At 40.5% G+C, this 15175-nt stretch overlaps 1 protein-coding gene across 2 annotated transcripts in view; it reads left to right on the top strand.

The window, feature by feature from the left end:
- The first annotated feature begins 711 nt into the window (after window positions 1–711).
- The window catches only part of LOC102911850 (desmocollin-3), a 42456-nt gene continuing 27992 nt past the window's right edge, over window positions 712–15175 (top strand). For both annotated transcript variants that reach the window (XM_042263888.2, XM_076554775.1), the window contains exons 1-4: window positions 712–912; window positions 11884–11968; window positions 13728–13927; window positions 14852–14971. In XM_042263888.2, coding sequence (XP_042119822.2) covers window positions 844–912; window positions 11884–11968; window positions 13728–13927; window positions 14852–14971 — 474 coding nt within the window. In that variant the 5' untranslated portion in view covers window positions 712–843. The remainder of the gene's footprint in view (window positions 913–11883; window positions 11969–13727; window positions 13928–14851; window positions 14972–15175) is intronic.

The raw sequence follows: 15175 nt of genomic DNA, 5'->3' as shown, positions 1-15175 counted from the left end.
AAAGAACAAAAACCGAAACCCCATTTGACCAATAAATGGACATCCAAGAACATGTTTTTTCTTCTTCCCCCTTCTTTCTTTCCTTCCTTCCTTTCTTTTCTTGGAGGGCCCTTAGAAGGCCACAGATATTGCCAGTAATTAAAGCACAAAGGCAGTCATTCTCATGTTGGGTGTGGAGAAATGGTCAGGTAAGCACTTCTTTTCTCTAGTTTTAATATCTGGCACAGATAATCCGTGGCATGGCATTCGGGACAATTTTCCTTCAGTGATTTATTTTTTATCATGTTAATGAGATTTGGAGAGACTGCCTGGGTTCTGTTTCAACGTGTGAAGAGGTTGCCTAGATTTTGCACACAGTGGCCTGGATGGGAGGATCCCATGATCCAAATCAGGTGTGTGTTCCTGGCACCCAGAAGACAGTCAGAGCAGGCGGCTCCGGGGTTGGTAGTGGGGATGCTCAGCGCAGTGTCAGCGAAGGGAAGGCGGGGAGGGATGGGCGGCAACCCCTCGGGGCAGGTGAGGGGCGTGGGAGAGCGGGCAGAGGGTGGACCCGGGACCGCTTTCTCGGGGAGTGAGCTCCCTGGCGGCCGCTGGGAGCGCAGGGCAGGCTCGGGCAGCTCCAAGGCGGCCCCGGAGGTGATAAAACTTGAGAAATAACTAGGAGGGGCCACCCAGCGTCTCCATGGTCCAATCCAGTTTCAGACGAGAACACGCTCCTGGGCAAAGAAGCCTGAGCGAGGCCAGAAAGACTTCTAGACAAGCTGGTGCGAAAACCCTCCCGCGCCCTGGCTCTTAGAGTCCCTGCTAGGCGCCCGCCTGCGTCCTCCCGAGGTGCACCTAGCAATGGCAGTCGCTGGGCTTCGGAGCCCCCGGTGCGGAGCTTTCTGCACACAGCTGCTGCTGACCCTCTGGGTAAGTTACCCCGCGTACAATCGGATGGGGTCCCAGATGCGGAAGGGAAAAGGATGGATCCGCTGTGGTCGCCGCAGGGGCGCAATAGGCAACAAGTGATGGGCTGGGTGTCGCCGGAGATCATTTCTTGTCTGGTTCAAGTTTGGTCTGGAGAGGTGACAGGAGAAAAGTTATCACAGGACCTCTCAAGACTCAGTTTTTTGTCCTGGGCCGCCATAGGCGATGTCTGACTTAGGACTCGTCCTCTGGCTGGCTTCTCTGTGCTGGTGTCTTCGTCCTGGGTGGGCAGTGGGTGCTATTTGCTCCCTGCTGGCAGTTCCTAAATTGGGGTGGTGATTGAAACTAGGGAGCCTTGAGTGGAAAGGGAGGACAGTTGGGGGTGGGGGTTGTGTTATTTAGGATCCTTGACCTAGCAAATGGCAGATGTGGTAGGACTCCAGGAACTTCTTGCTCCAGATATTTATTGAGTCTCACCTTAGTGTAGGGCCAAAGTTGTGTCCCTGGATGTTATCTTGGGGTTGCCTCTGAGAAGCTGCGGTTCTCAGCTATCTGTTTCCGAAAAGATTGCTCAAAAGGCTCGCCTGAGCTGCCAGCCCCATGGCTGCTTGTGCACCCGTGCTCTGTGTGCCAGAGGTATCCAGGTGTGGGAAGGCTGCTGAAGGGTTGCATTGAACTTCCATGGGGTCACAATCAGACTGGGGTCGCAGGACAGATAGGAGATAGGCTGAGGGCAGGATGCGATTGGTGTCTGGAGAGGCACTGTTTCTGTGTGGAGCTTATCTTGGGATCTCCTGTGTTCCCAAATCCCAGGGTTGAGCTCATGTTCTGCCCGGAAAAGAGGTTAATGGCTGTTTTCTGAGAACCAGGCAGACTTGAAAGGAAAAATTAAGAATTCTGACCACATGGTAGCCTGTAAAACTTCAGACCTGCCCAAGGCTAGTCCAAGATGTGACCACTTCGATGTTCCAAAGACAGGAAAGAGGTTCAGGGGGCCAGAGGAGCCCATCTGACTAGGGAGCTGGTCCACTGTGTTATGTGGACTTTGTTTATTTGTTTGCTTTTTTATTGTAGCTCAGGCTGACCTTGAGCTATCTATGTAGTGAAGGATAGCCTTTACCTCCTGATCCTTTTGCCTCCACCTTCTCTGTGCCGGTTTTACAGATGTATATCACCTTATCTGGTTCTTGACTAGCCCTGGTTCCAAGTTGTTGGCAGGTAGGCCCAAGTTTCATCCCCTCTTTAAATCAGGGAGTTACAGACATCCAACTGGTATTCGTGATCTGAAATACACGAGGAAGCCAAAAAATTGCAATTAAGCCGGCCAGTTGGCCCTGCAACAGTAAGAGTTGGGGTTGGAAGTGACTGTAAATGAGGTCCCCTTGAATGCTGTGCTCTCCCAGAATAGATGTGTTCAGACGAATTTCCAACATTTTTGTTTAAAAACATGACTTTGGCGAATTTTCTTTTCTTTCTTTCTTTTTTTTTTTTTTTTTGGTTTTTGCTAGAATCTTCAAACAAGTTCTCAAGGTGTTTGACATTTTCACCAAGAGAGGAATTAGGAAATAAGGAAAAGAGACTTCAAGTGTTTCGTTCTGAGGATTAAGGGTACTAGCTGGAGGGGAGGGCGCAGAAGATAAAGCTCTATAAGACAGGAACTGTTGATCAGGGTCCTGGTGGGGCGAGGCCAGAGATGCATGCAGTTCTAAACAGGTGAATCACCTCTTCGCTATGGCATGTTCCTTCAGGGTTGTTTAAAAAGGAGTTGCACAGCATTTAGGTTAAACAGCAGACTCAGAGATTGGAGCATGTATACAGATTGGGAGTTTCTCTCATCAGTAGTCCCTAGTTTATAAATAAATGTGTTAAATTTCATGACTGCATGCTTTTTCCCCCCAAGAGCCTTTGAGCATAACATTAATGGAGCCATTTTAGAAACACCATTAATTATGTGGAGATTAATCATGGAACTGTAAAAACAGTGACCTTTTTGAGGAGGGCTTTTCAAAGCAAGTCTTTAGTACATGTCAAAGACTCCTAACATGGTCAACACCTCACCTCCCCAGCTATGGGCAGGTGGAGGAATCTTTGTGATTGCATGTTTCTGCATCTTGTTCCCACTGTCACTCTGAACAGCCATAGACTTACAACTGAGGAGAGGAGACAAATGAGAAAAATAAAATAAGAGAAAAGCAACCTCCTTACTATTAATGAAAGCTCTTAAGCATTATTTTTAGTGTTTTCCCCTTTTAATGTGACAACATTATGGGGCGTGATGAAACTCACACCAGATCAGCCATTTTCTGCAGGTCACAGATAATGGGATCATTAACCTTCATGTTTAATGCTGTTCTCGGCACCAAATCTGTCATCAAAGCCCCATTAGCTTTTATAATTTGTAAGTGCTATGTATTTGGAAAGAGTCTGCCATTTTCCTAAAGGGCTCCTCTTTCAAGACTCCCCTGCCCACTCTCTACTTTCCCTCTCTAGAGTGTATAAACACAAGTGCAATTGGTGTTGACAAACATGCCTTCCATCTTTTCAGGTTGTATATTGTTAATTAACAAGGGACCTCCTTACCAGAAAGACTTTTGCTCTTGAGAACATTTGACATACTTAAAATAAAATGGAATATAGAAATTCACATTGACTCTTATTAGTGAAAGAGGATTGGGGCAAAAAAAAATAATTAAGGGGGGGAGAAGCTTTTTTTTAAAACCTCATTGTATGAAAGTCAGAATGTAAGTCAAACACTGTGACCTGTGCCTTTAATCACAGGATCTCATAGACAGAATCAGGAAGATCACTGGTCTACATAGCCTGGTCTAAATAGCAAGCTTTAAGCCTGTGAGGCTTCATAGTAAGACCTTATACCCCAATAAAAGAAAATCAGGGTTTTAATGTTTGTTTAGACTGATGCAGTCTCTCTCCCACTCCCAGTAAACCCCAGGCCTCACACTCGGTAACTGGTTAAACAGCAGCTACTTTTTAAAAGAGGTTGTTGATTGTCTTATCGAGATGACTAGCTCTTGTAGCAACTTCTGACTCTGGAATAAATGTAAAGCTGTGTACATTTTTGACCCTGGTGTAGTCCCCATGCCCAGTGCCTTCCATATAAAGCATCTCTGGAGACCCGTGGTTAGTCACACTGCCCATTGAATCAGAATTCCCATCTTACATCGAGGTTGGTTAGGAGGGAATTTATTAGAATCATCAAACCACTGTGACTACGGAGTGGTAGATCTTAGCACTTATGCCGGAGGTGGTAAGGAATGAATGCTAGTGTTTCCATGTAGTAGACCTAAGTGTCCACAGGAGAAAGGAAAGGTTTAAGTTCTGGTGTCAATCACTCTGCTCGGTCAGGGTACCCTGTGTACCTCAGGCAGGACATCCATGGAATCAGTTGCCATTCTTCTGTATCTCTAACTACTGAACCCAGGGCTATGCTCTCTCTGGGCACATGCTCTGCTTCTGAGCCACACCCAACCCGTTCTGTAGCTGCTTTTGTCTTTGGTGGAGAAAGGTGTACTAAGCAAGTCTCTTTTCTGTGTTGACGTCATAAAACTGAACTACTCAAAATGAAACAGTTGCAGATAGCTGCTTCAGCCTTTCACCCTCCATTTGGTGTTAGATCTTTGCATCAGAATTTAATGGTATTTCTCTTTTGCAATCACATCACTAGAAAAAATTATAGAGTACTATAAAATAAAACAAAATTTGATACATTTTAAGGCTATTTTAACATTTTTTTCCAAATCAGATATTTGAAGTTCCTCTTGAGAGTTCTCCTTTTAAAGGGTTTCTTTAAATCCAAGTTGTCAACTAATTCATCAATTTTTTTAGAAATAAAGTTTCTCATATATTGTATTTTTAAATGTATTACATTTATTTTTTTTGGCGGGGGAGAGGCCATACAATATATGTGTGGAGGTCAGAGGACATATGTGGAGGTCAGAGGACAACTTGTGGGGATTGGTTCTCTTCTTCTACCATATGAGTTCCAGGGGTAGAGCCTAGGCTTGCAAGTGGAGGGCAGAGAACAAAATGGAGACTTTAGTACTTCCCTTCCACCATGTATGTCCTGGAGACTGAACTCAGGCACAAATGTCCTCTTCTCCTTCACATTCAGCAGATAAGTAAGAAGTAAATAACTCAGTTATATGGAATGGACACAGAACAGAGTTCTGAGAACAGAAGTGAGTGGACTCTTCTTAGCTCACTTTCTGAGGACTGTGTGAAGTTAATAAGTACTCTCATGTCACCATGGACATCATGTATGGGAAATGATGAAATACATAGCAGCCAGTGAAACCCATGGCTATGTAAAAGTTATGTCCTAAGAAGGATTGCCCTAGGAGAGGGGAAAATCTATTACTTGTGTTTTAACATGCTAATAATATGTTAATAAAGCAAAATTGTGGTCATTTCAAAATATACAGACCATTTAAATTTATTACTCAAAGATATTCCTAGCAAATTAGTTATATGGGAATGGGCTTTCTTAACTCAATGAAATATACTTAACAAAAGTTAATTGGGTCTGGAGAGATAGCTCAATGATTAAGAGCACATACAGATCTTGCAGAGGATCCAAATTTGGTTTACAGCACCCACTTAAGGCCCCTCACAACTACCTTTAACTGCAGCTCCAAATGATCTGAGGACCTCTTCTGGCTTCCCTGGGAATTTCCACTTAGGTACACTGATGCACATGCATACACATACACACATACAACTCTCTCTCTCTCTCTCTCTCTCTCTCTCTCTCTCTCTCTCTCTCTCTCTCTCACACACACACACACACACACACACACACACACACACAAAAAAAAAAAAATTATATAATTAATTTTAAAAAATTAAAAAAGAATGAATGATTGAATGTAGTGAAAAAATAGAGACACATAAATAATGGTGAAATGGTAAACATTCTCTTTAAGTTAAGAAACAAAGACATTTTGATCATCACAGCTGTTTCTGTTTTATTGGAAGCCCAAATAAACACATAAGTATATATAAAAGGAATCTGGAAGAGGTGTAGGGAGGAGTGAAAGCCTATAATTCCAGTAGACATTGTTCGAGATCAGGACCAGCTTTGTGGAAAGAAGATCAGGCAACCAAACTACTGTAACTAACAAAAGTCAGCAAATTCCTTCCACATAAGGTCAATTTAAAATAATTTAAAAATTATTCCTATAGACTGTCAACAGAAAGATAGCAACAACAACAACAACAATAATAATATAGATAAAAGAAGAATCCTATTCATAGTAGCATTGTCATTATGTATTTAAAAACAGCCTAGCAAGCTGGGTGTGGTGGTACAAACCTGCCATCCCAGGACTCAGGAGGTAGAGGGAGAACCATCCTCAGCTACAAAGTGGATTCAAGGCTAACTAGAGCTACAAGAAACATGATCTCAGAGCAAAAACAAGTAAGTAAGAACAGCCTAATAGATTCTGAAAGAACTTCATAGCAGACTCAGAATGCCTCTCCAAATGGCATAGTATAATTTACAAATAAATGAGAGCATTTGTTTACCATGCTTAAGGGCCCTGCCATGCCAAGTTCTTTTTAAAATGTAAGTGAAGATTCACTGAAAGTTTATGTCACGTGATGATAAAGTTTCTTGAGGGACTTGGAGGCCAAAAGAGCTTTCTTTAAAATGAAGTGATATAGGTCCTGGGGTTACCATCATAGACAGCAAGATTTGATATAAAGCTGAATTGAGTAAAACAATAGAGCATTGGTTGAGAGATAGATGTGCATAGATAGAACCATGGAGAAAGCCCGGAAGAGTGCATATGGGGAAAGAACATATGAGGCATATCGGGGATGTAACACCATGAGCTGAGACAGGGAGAGTCATTGTGAGGGGCTGTCAGTGGTGATCTCTACAGAAGGAGATAAAGATAGATATCTCATGGGCAAAGGACTTAAAGTTAGAAATGGTTTTACAATTTTAGAAGAAAATATTGGATATATGCATACGTTAGGAGTTAAGTCATATTAAACCCAACCCAGAAGGAATTATTAATACAACTGATTAAATTGAGAAAGAAATAACAAAATTGTTTACTTTAAAATTGTAACCATGTATATCAAAAATGCCACAAATTGTGAAAATTGGAATCTTGCAAATAAGAAACCCTTCAATTAAAAAAAAAATAAACTAAGCTGAGTGTAGTAGTACATGGCTTTAGTTCCAGCATTGCAGATGAGGAAGCAGGTGGATTTCTGTGAATTTGAAGACAGCCTGGTCAATATAGTGAATTCCAGGACAGCCAGGGCTATGCAGAGAACCCAGATGAAGATGAAAAGGGGGAGAATTCAGTGCTACAGTAGAAGGTAAATGTCACATAAAGTGAAAAAAAGTGCTATCTCAAAAGAAATTGAAAAATGCAAATGAGACAGTTATCAGATTAATATGTTAAAAAGGAATCAAATTAATTTCAAGGTAGTATGAGAAATGCACATCTGTGTTCCGGCTCCATGAATAGTAAGACTTGGAAGACAATTTATCAATAACCAGTGAAACAGAGCATTCATAACAACACAGTGATTTGTTGTTTTTTTAACTTTCTTTTTATTTATTCTTTGTGTCTTTCCCATCATGTATCTCCATCCCATTCATTTCTCTGCCCCTTCATTTCCACCCTCGGTCCTTGCAACCTCCCCACCAAAATAAAGTAAAATTTAAGAGAAGAACAGAAAGAAAAAAAGAAGAAAAAGAGAAAAAAAGAAGGAAAAATCAATCTTGTCATGGAAGCTATAGTGTGCCATAGTAAATCATGCAGTAAAACTTTTTATCTATGTATCTTTACTTGCAAGCGTTCATTGCAAAGAGTCATTGGTCTGGTTCAAGGCTTCTGGTTTCTGCCACACTATTGATGCTGGGCCCGCATTTGGGACTCCTCTTGGTCAGTCTGCTGTTGCCCTGTGTCACAGAGATCCTGCAGCTTTGGGTCTGCAGGACCCGTCCCTTCATGTGCTCTAGCAGATGACAGTTGGGGTAGAAGTTGGGGTGGGTCAATACATAACCTTGGTTCTGGGCCTGGGTAGTTAGTTGCAGGGTTGGTCAGTCAGCCAGCTCTCCCTTGTCCTCACCACCTCTCCAGAGTGCAGCACAGAGATTTGTATGGCAATATATATTATATATTTTAATGCCTTGCACCTGCAAGGGATGCTCAGTTTATTATCTTAGAATGAAAAAAATAAAAACAATATAAATAACCATAAATATAGAGGAATGATAAGATTATATTAAAAGTTTCAATTAATGTTAGGATATGTCAATATTAGAGTAGGACTCTTGATATTTTATGTCTATACATGCTGTTAACTTAGCGTGAGTTAACTGCTTAAATTCTAGTGTACTTGATTGTATCAGAGCTGATATCCTTCCTCATGGTTCTTAAAATATTTTACTGAGAATTCACATATTAACTTGTAGATCTGAAAGAGGTAGAGATGGATATATAGTCATGTTTTTGTCAATGATGTACCTTGTTTTGTTTCAAACAGACTTGCTAATGGATGTCTGAAGCAAAATTACATTCTTTGAAGCACACAATTCAGTGACTTTCAGCAAATTTAGAGTGCACAATGATCTCCATGGTCTAACTTTGGAGCATTTCCACAGCTTTCCCAAGGAGCCTTGAGCCCATTTCTAGTTGCTTCTCCCCACCGCGCCCCGCCCTCCCCCCCCCCCAGTCAACCAACACTGTCCTCAATGTCCACATAGTGCCTGCTGGGACACTGCTTAGAATGAATATATGTGTATTAACATTGTGTCTGTGTCTAATGGGTGTAATGTTGACAGGTTTAGCCATGTTTTAGCATGGATCAATAGTCTGATGTTTTTACATAGCAGGATAGTATCCTATTGCATGCTAGATCACATTCTGTTGATCTATTCACTAGCTGGTAGATGTGTTTGCACTTCTTAGTCCTTATCAACAGGGCTGTTATGACTATACATATGGAAGTTGGTATGGACACAGATTTTAAACAGCATATAATTGCTGGATTCTATCTTTATTTGCTGTTTAATTCTCTTAGAAGCTGCAACTATGTCCATCTGTCTACGTGACCTTCCATTTCCATGGATAATACAAGAGGGTTTTAGTTTTCTGTATTTTTAGCAGCAACTTGGCATTGTCTGTCTTGTTTACGTTAGTTCACTTAGCAGGCATCTCATGGTTTAGATTTGCATTTCCCTAGTACCCCATGCTGTTGGGCATTATTCATTTTCTTAACCATCATTGAACATCTTTGAACACCCTCTATTCAAATTTTTTGCCTATTTTTTCATCATTTACCATCCATTTTTGGAGTTACAAAGTATCTTCATATACTACAAATATTTTCTTTCTTTTTTTTAATTTAATTTAATTTTATTTTACAATACCATTCAGTTCTACATAACAGCCACAGATTCCCTTGTTCTCCCCCTTCCTGCCCCCTCCCCTTCCCCCCAGCCCACCCCGCATATCCACCTCCTCCAGGGCAAAGCCTCCCCCGAGGACTGAGATCGAGATCGACCTGGTAGACTCTAGTCCAGGCAGGTCCAGTTCCCTCCTCCCAGATTGAGCCAAGCGTCCCTGCATAAGTCCCAGTTTTCAAACAGCTAACTCATGCAATGAGCCCAGGATCTGGTACCACTGCCTAGATGCCTCCCAAACAGATCAAGCCAATCAACTGTCTCACCTATTCAGAGGGCCTGATCCAGCTGGGGGCCCCTCAACCTTTGGTTCATAGTTCATATGTTCCCATTCGTTTGGCTATTTGTCCCTGTGCTTTATCCAACCTTGTTTTCAACAATTCTCGCTCATATAAACCCTCCTCTTTCTCGCTAATTAGACTCCCGGCGCTCCACTCGGGGCCGAGCCATGGATGTCTGCATCCAGATTCCTCAGTCCTTGGATGGGGTTTCTGGCACAACTATTAGGGTGTTTGGCCATCCCATCACCAGAGTAGGTCAGTCCCGGCTGTCTCTCGACCATTGCCAGCAGTCTTTTGTGGGGGTATCTTTGTGGATTTCTGTGGGCCTCTCTAGCACTTTGTTTCTTTCTTTTCTCGTGTGGTCTGTATGTGTCCTTTCATTTGAAAATATTGTCTCCCATTCCGTGGGTTTCATTTTAACTTCTTTATCATATTGTTTGAAGCACACAGGTTTTAAATATCAAACAAGTCCTATTCATCTGGTGTTCATGCTTTGATATTGCAGCCAAGAAATCATTGCCCAACATTGATTGTGAAAATTTCTTCTAAATCAGATGTTCTCAACCTTCTGGGGGCTGTATATAAGATATCATACATGTCATATATTTACAAAATGCTTCATAACAGAAGCAAAATTACAGTTATGAAGTAGCAACAAAATAATTTTATGGCTAGGAGTCATCACAACACGAGGAACTGTATTAAAGAGTCTCAGCATTAGCAAGGTTGAGAACCACTGTTCTAAATAGTTTTCATCCTTATCCTTGATCTCATCTTCTCTGTTAATTTCTGTGCCTAGCATGACTTAGGGGCTCATTTCCACTTTTTTCATCCCAGCTGCATTTGGTAAGGAGATCTCTGACCCAGGAACTTTCCAGAGGCTACTGTACAACCAGAAGTGAGGTTTGTTTCTAGTATGTCAGTTCTATTCCATTTACCCACACATTTATCTATGTTAACAGCATTTGGCCTTGGTTAGTGTAGCATTGAGCTGTTTCAAAGCTGAATAATCCCAGTCCTCCAGCGTCATTCTTTTTCTTGTGTGTGTGGAGGGGTCTTTTACATTTTCTTAAGGATTTTCTTTATTTCTTTCTTCTTTCTTTTTGGTCTGTTTTTGTTTGTTTGTTTTGTGAAAATGTTTCTTTGTGTAGCTTTGGCTATACTGAAACTTGCTCTGTAGATCAGGCTGGCCTTCAACTGAGAGATCCACCTGACTCTGCCTCCCGAGTGCTGGGATTAAAGGTGTGTACCACCACATCTGGATAATTGGCCAATTTCTTCAAAAAACAATTTTGAGGTTCAAAGGAATTGTATTTGTAGAATACATCCTCTGATTCATAACAATAGGTAAACTTTCCATTTATTTGGGTCTTTTACAACTTCTCTTACCATGTTTTATTATTTTCAGGGCAGGACCTTGTACTTCTTTGACAAATGTATTCCAAAATATTTTACCCTAAATGGAATTATTTTAGGATTTTTTTTTGGCTAGTTTACAAGGCAAAAAATCCTATTTACAGTATTTATTTATTTGATGTGTGTGTGTGTGTGTGTGTGTGTGTGTGTGTGTGTGTGTGTGCACATGCATACATGCACCACGGTATTGCAAAGATAAAAGGAAATGCTGGCGGGTGTCATTTCTCTCCTCCGACCATGTGGGTTCTGGGTATTGAACTCAGATTACCAGGCTTGGTGGCAGACACTTTTACTCACTGAGCTGTCTTGATGGCACAAGCAATTCACTTTGTATGTTCATCTTATTTCTTAGTCTTTTTAAATTCATTTATTTGTTTTGTCGCTAACCCCAATATGGTAAAAATCCTTGTGTACGTGTGTGTGTATATGTATGAATATGTGTATATATGCATATGAATATAACATCTACGACTAGAAAGTTTTATTTCTTCCTTACCAGTCCATTTATATATTGAAATAAAAAAAAAATTGTGTGTGTAAGTGCCCTGGTTAGAAACACTAATATAATATCACATAGAAGTAATGGAGTAGGCATGGTTGTCTTATTTCCAATAACAGAGGAAAGTATTTAGTCATTTTCACTTAAGTATGAGCTTAGTCATCAGTTTAACATAGACACTGTTAAATAAGTTCTTGTATGTCACTAGAATGGTGAGGCCATTGTCATAAATGTCAGGAAGAGCTTGTCAAACATTTGTTCTTCATTTACTGAGATGACCATGTAGTTTGTTTCTTATTCTCTGATGAATTAATGTGATATTTTAAATTTTCTAGGTCTTCAGTTTTGCTGGTGAAGCCTGTAAAAAGGTGACATTAAATGTCCCTTCGACACTAAAAGCAGACCAGATAATTGGAAGAGGTGAGGACTTTCTGAACAGTTGATTTGAAACAGACATGTAGTGTCCTTAGTTTGCCAGGAGCGTGGTGTGTCATCGTTGCCCTCTGGATTGACTTAGAAATGGAGACAATTCATTATCATTTCAAATATACATTTTTGCCCTTATTTCTGTTGGATTTGGTGGTTAATACTATTGCAAGTTTTCCAATACATGATTTTGTAGTCATTAATCTTTTAACAGGTTAAAATATCACACTCTTAATACTCTGGGGTCCAAGAATTGTGTAAGTATAGATGAATATTGAAGAAAAACACTGTAGCATTCCTTTATTTTAAACTTAGGTATTATTTATTTATTTTGTGTTTGTGCACATGTGCTATGGTGTGTGTGTGTGTGTGTGTGTGTGTGTGTGTGTAGATCAGAGAACAACTTTTTGGGGTTTTTGTTCTTTTCTTCTATTCTGTGAGCATAGGGATCAAGCTCAGGGTGTCAGGCTTGGCAGCAAACACCTTTATTCACTCACTAGGCCATCTTGACACCCATGGAACAGTGTTGTGATCAGTTTTACCCCTTTATTAAGAAGCATAACAAAGTGTACCATTCTCCTCTGAACTGCACAAAGTTAGCCATTTTAAAATGGAGACCTGAGAAGCTGAATGAACTTCAATTTCTCCCAGAAGCTAGAAAGTTTTGCCCAGGTGTTTTTTGTTTGTTTTGTTTTTTGTTTTTAATGTGGGTTTAGATAAATTAGAGGAAACTGCTATTATTTTTGATTTTTTAAATAGAAATACTTGTTCAAGAAATATGAAAATGGCCTTTTCAACAAAGTGTTCAATTTCTGACTAACCTATCTCAGCTAATTTAATCAAATTAATATCACTTTTTCTACTGTGGGAAAGAAGAAAAGAAAGATGTAAAGATAGATAGGTTGTTCCTCTGGGAAAATAAACCAGAAGGAATCATTCAGCTAATATATATATAAAGATGAGAGATGTATATATACTGTTAGATCATAGAGCATTCACTGACTTTTGGTGAAACATCTATTATTTTTGTTAAAACCACCCATGACAGATTTAGGTTAAAGCAAAGATACACATGAAGTAAAGGACTCTTAGGTGAGGTAATTGGGCATTGTCAGTTTGGTTTCTGTAAAAGCAGATGAAGAATGGATGGGAAACAGTTGTGTTTTGATTCTTAAATATTATTATCTTTTATTAGGAGGCAAATTTCCCAGATAGGGAAGGTGCCATGTGGTGTTCCCATAGAGGGCCGTGGAAAGCTGTGTCTTTGGGGTTGGATTGTACAAAAAAGTGCTATGGGAAGAACTCAGGGACCAGTTTGTCTTACTTGACAGCTTGTATGTTCCTGTTCTTTGTGCTTCTGTGTGTATCTTCTGACTACAGGCAGGTGCATCTGAAGACACCCTTAGTGTGTTGTTGAGGGAAATTTCAACTGTGTTTATTCAGGTGCACCTGAGGGTGTGTGGCTCACCTCTGTCGTGAGAGTCATGTGCACACCCCTTTAGTGGAAGATCATTTTCATAAGCCTACTAGAAGCATGATAATGTTTAAAACATCTTATTCAATAGAAACATACACCCAAGAATCGTCATCTTTAATTAAAATGAAATTATTATTTTTAAGAATGAAAGAGGGCTATTAAGGCATTCTACAAATGCAAAGTGCTTGGTTTTCATGATCACATACATTATTTTAACATATGCGTTTCCTTTATGCATGTATCTCCACCTTACAACTGGAAAATTTTTGCGGGCAGTTAATGTGAAAGAGTGTCTCAGCTCTGCTGATGGCATCAGGCCAAGTGATCCTGATTTCAGAGTTCTAGATGATGGGTCAGTTTATCCAGCCAGAACTCTTGTGTTGTCTGGTGAGAAAAGATCGTTTACCATTCAGCTTTCTGACTCAAAGACACAGACACAGAAAGAGATCCAAGTAATACTGGAGCACCAGAAGAAGGTATGCAAGTGCACTGGACATTCTCAAGCATGGGACTTTTTTCAGTAAAATTCCTTAAAAATGGCAAAGAGGACCAATGGAGCAATAGCGTCTTTGCTCTCCCCTGCTGTTCCCCCCCACCCCCGCCATCCCTCCCTCCTCATTTCTTTTCCCTTCCCCCTCTCCTCTCCTGTTTTGTTCCTATTATTTTTCTTCCCTTCTTCCTCTATTCTCTTCCTTTGTCTTTTGTTTCTAACTCTTTCTCAACACCAGTTAAATGCTGGCTTTGGGTTTTCTGGTGTTAACTGTTATAATATCCCTCTTCTGTGAAGCTTTTGTCTAGCTCTGATTTCTACCTACTGTCAGTTGTGTTCTGGGATCAGTTTGGGACCTCCTTCATCACAGCCTTTAGGATTCCTTATTAGTGCCCACACTTACTCATGAGAAACAGCCTTGTGAATGTAGTCACAAAATGATGTAAGATTTCAATTGACCTGTACCTAATCTATGCTAATGAGTGAGTGGTAAGACTAATTAAATGACTGCTTAGCACTTTACTGAATATTTAATAAAATTATTAGTTGTTAATAATGACCATGAAACTAAGTGTCTCCTTTTGCTACATGAAATAAAATTATTATTTCTAAAGCATCTGGTGGAACATTTTGCAGTTATAGAAATGTTGTAGAATGTTCTCTAATCTCTAGTGTCTGGTACAGTAACCCGATATTAATGGCTGCTGGGTGCTTAACATTCAACTAGTGCCACAAAAGGGTAGAGTTCCCCATTTAAATTAATTAACACCAACCATCCCATGCCTAGTGGTGGCCAGTGGCTATCATCTTGAACAACACATGTAGATGGAGCAGTGAGGGACATGCATTTCCTTTCCGTGGTTTGTCTGGCTGTGATGCTTCGGATACTTATTTTCTCCTGTAAATGCAGGTCCTGAAGAAAAGACACACGAAGGATACTGTCCTCAGGAGAGCCAAGAGACGATGGGCACCCATTCCTTGTTCTATGCAAGAGAATTCCCTGGGTCCTTTCCCACTGTTTCTTCAACAGGTAGGTAGTCTTTCTTTCTGATTGTGGTTCTGCTGAGTGGAAAGTCTGTTTGATTCTGACTTAGCAAATAGCTAAACATGAAAAATATGCAGATATGACCAAAGTTGTCCATGAAATACAATACAAATGAATAAAATAAGAAAATGACTGGTGAACTAATGGTGTAAGACAACCTATACAGCCTTTGTGTGCCTTTAATCATTT

This window comes from Peromyscus maniculatus, chromosome 19 (genome assembly GCF_049852395.1).
Source record: "Peromyscus maniculatus bairdii isolate BWxNUB_F1_BW_parent chromosome 19, HU_Pman_BW_mat_3.1, whole genome shotgun sequence".
NCBI classification, from domain to species: Eukaryota; Metazoa; Chordata; class Mammalia; order Rodentia; family Cricetidae; genus Peromyscus; species Peromyscus maniculatus.
This window is presented reverse-complemented; position numbering and strand designations above follow the sequence as displayed.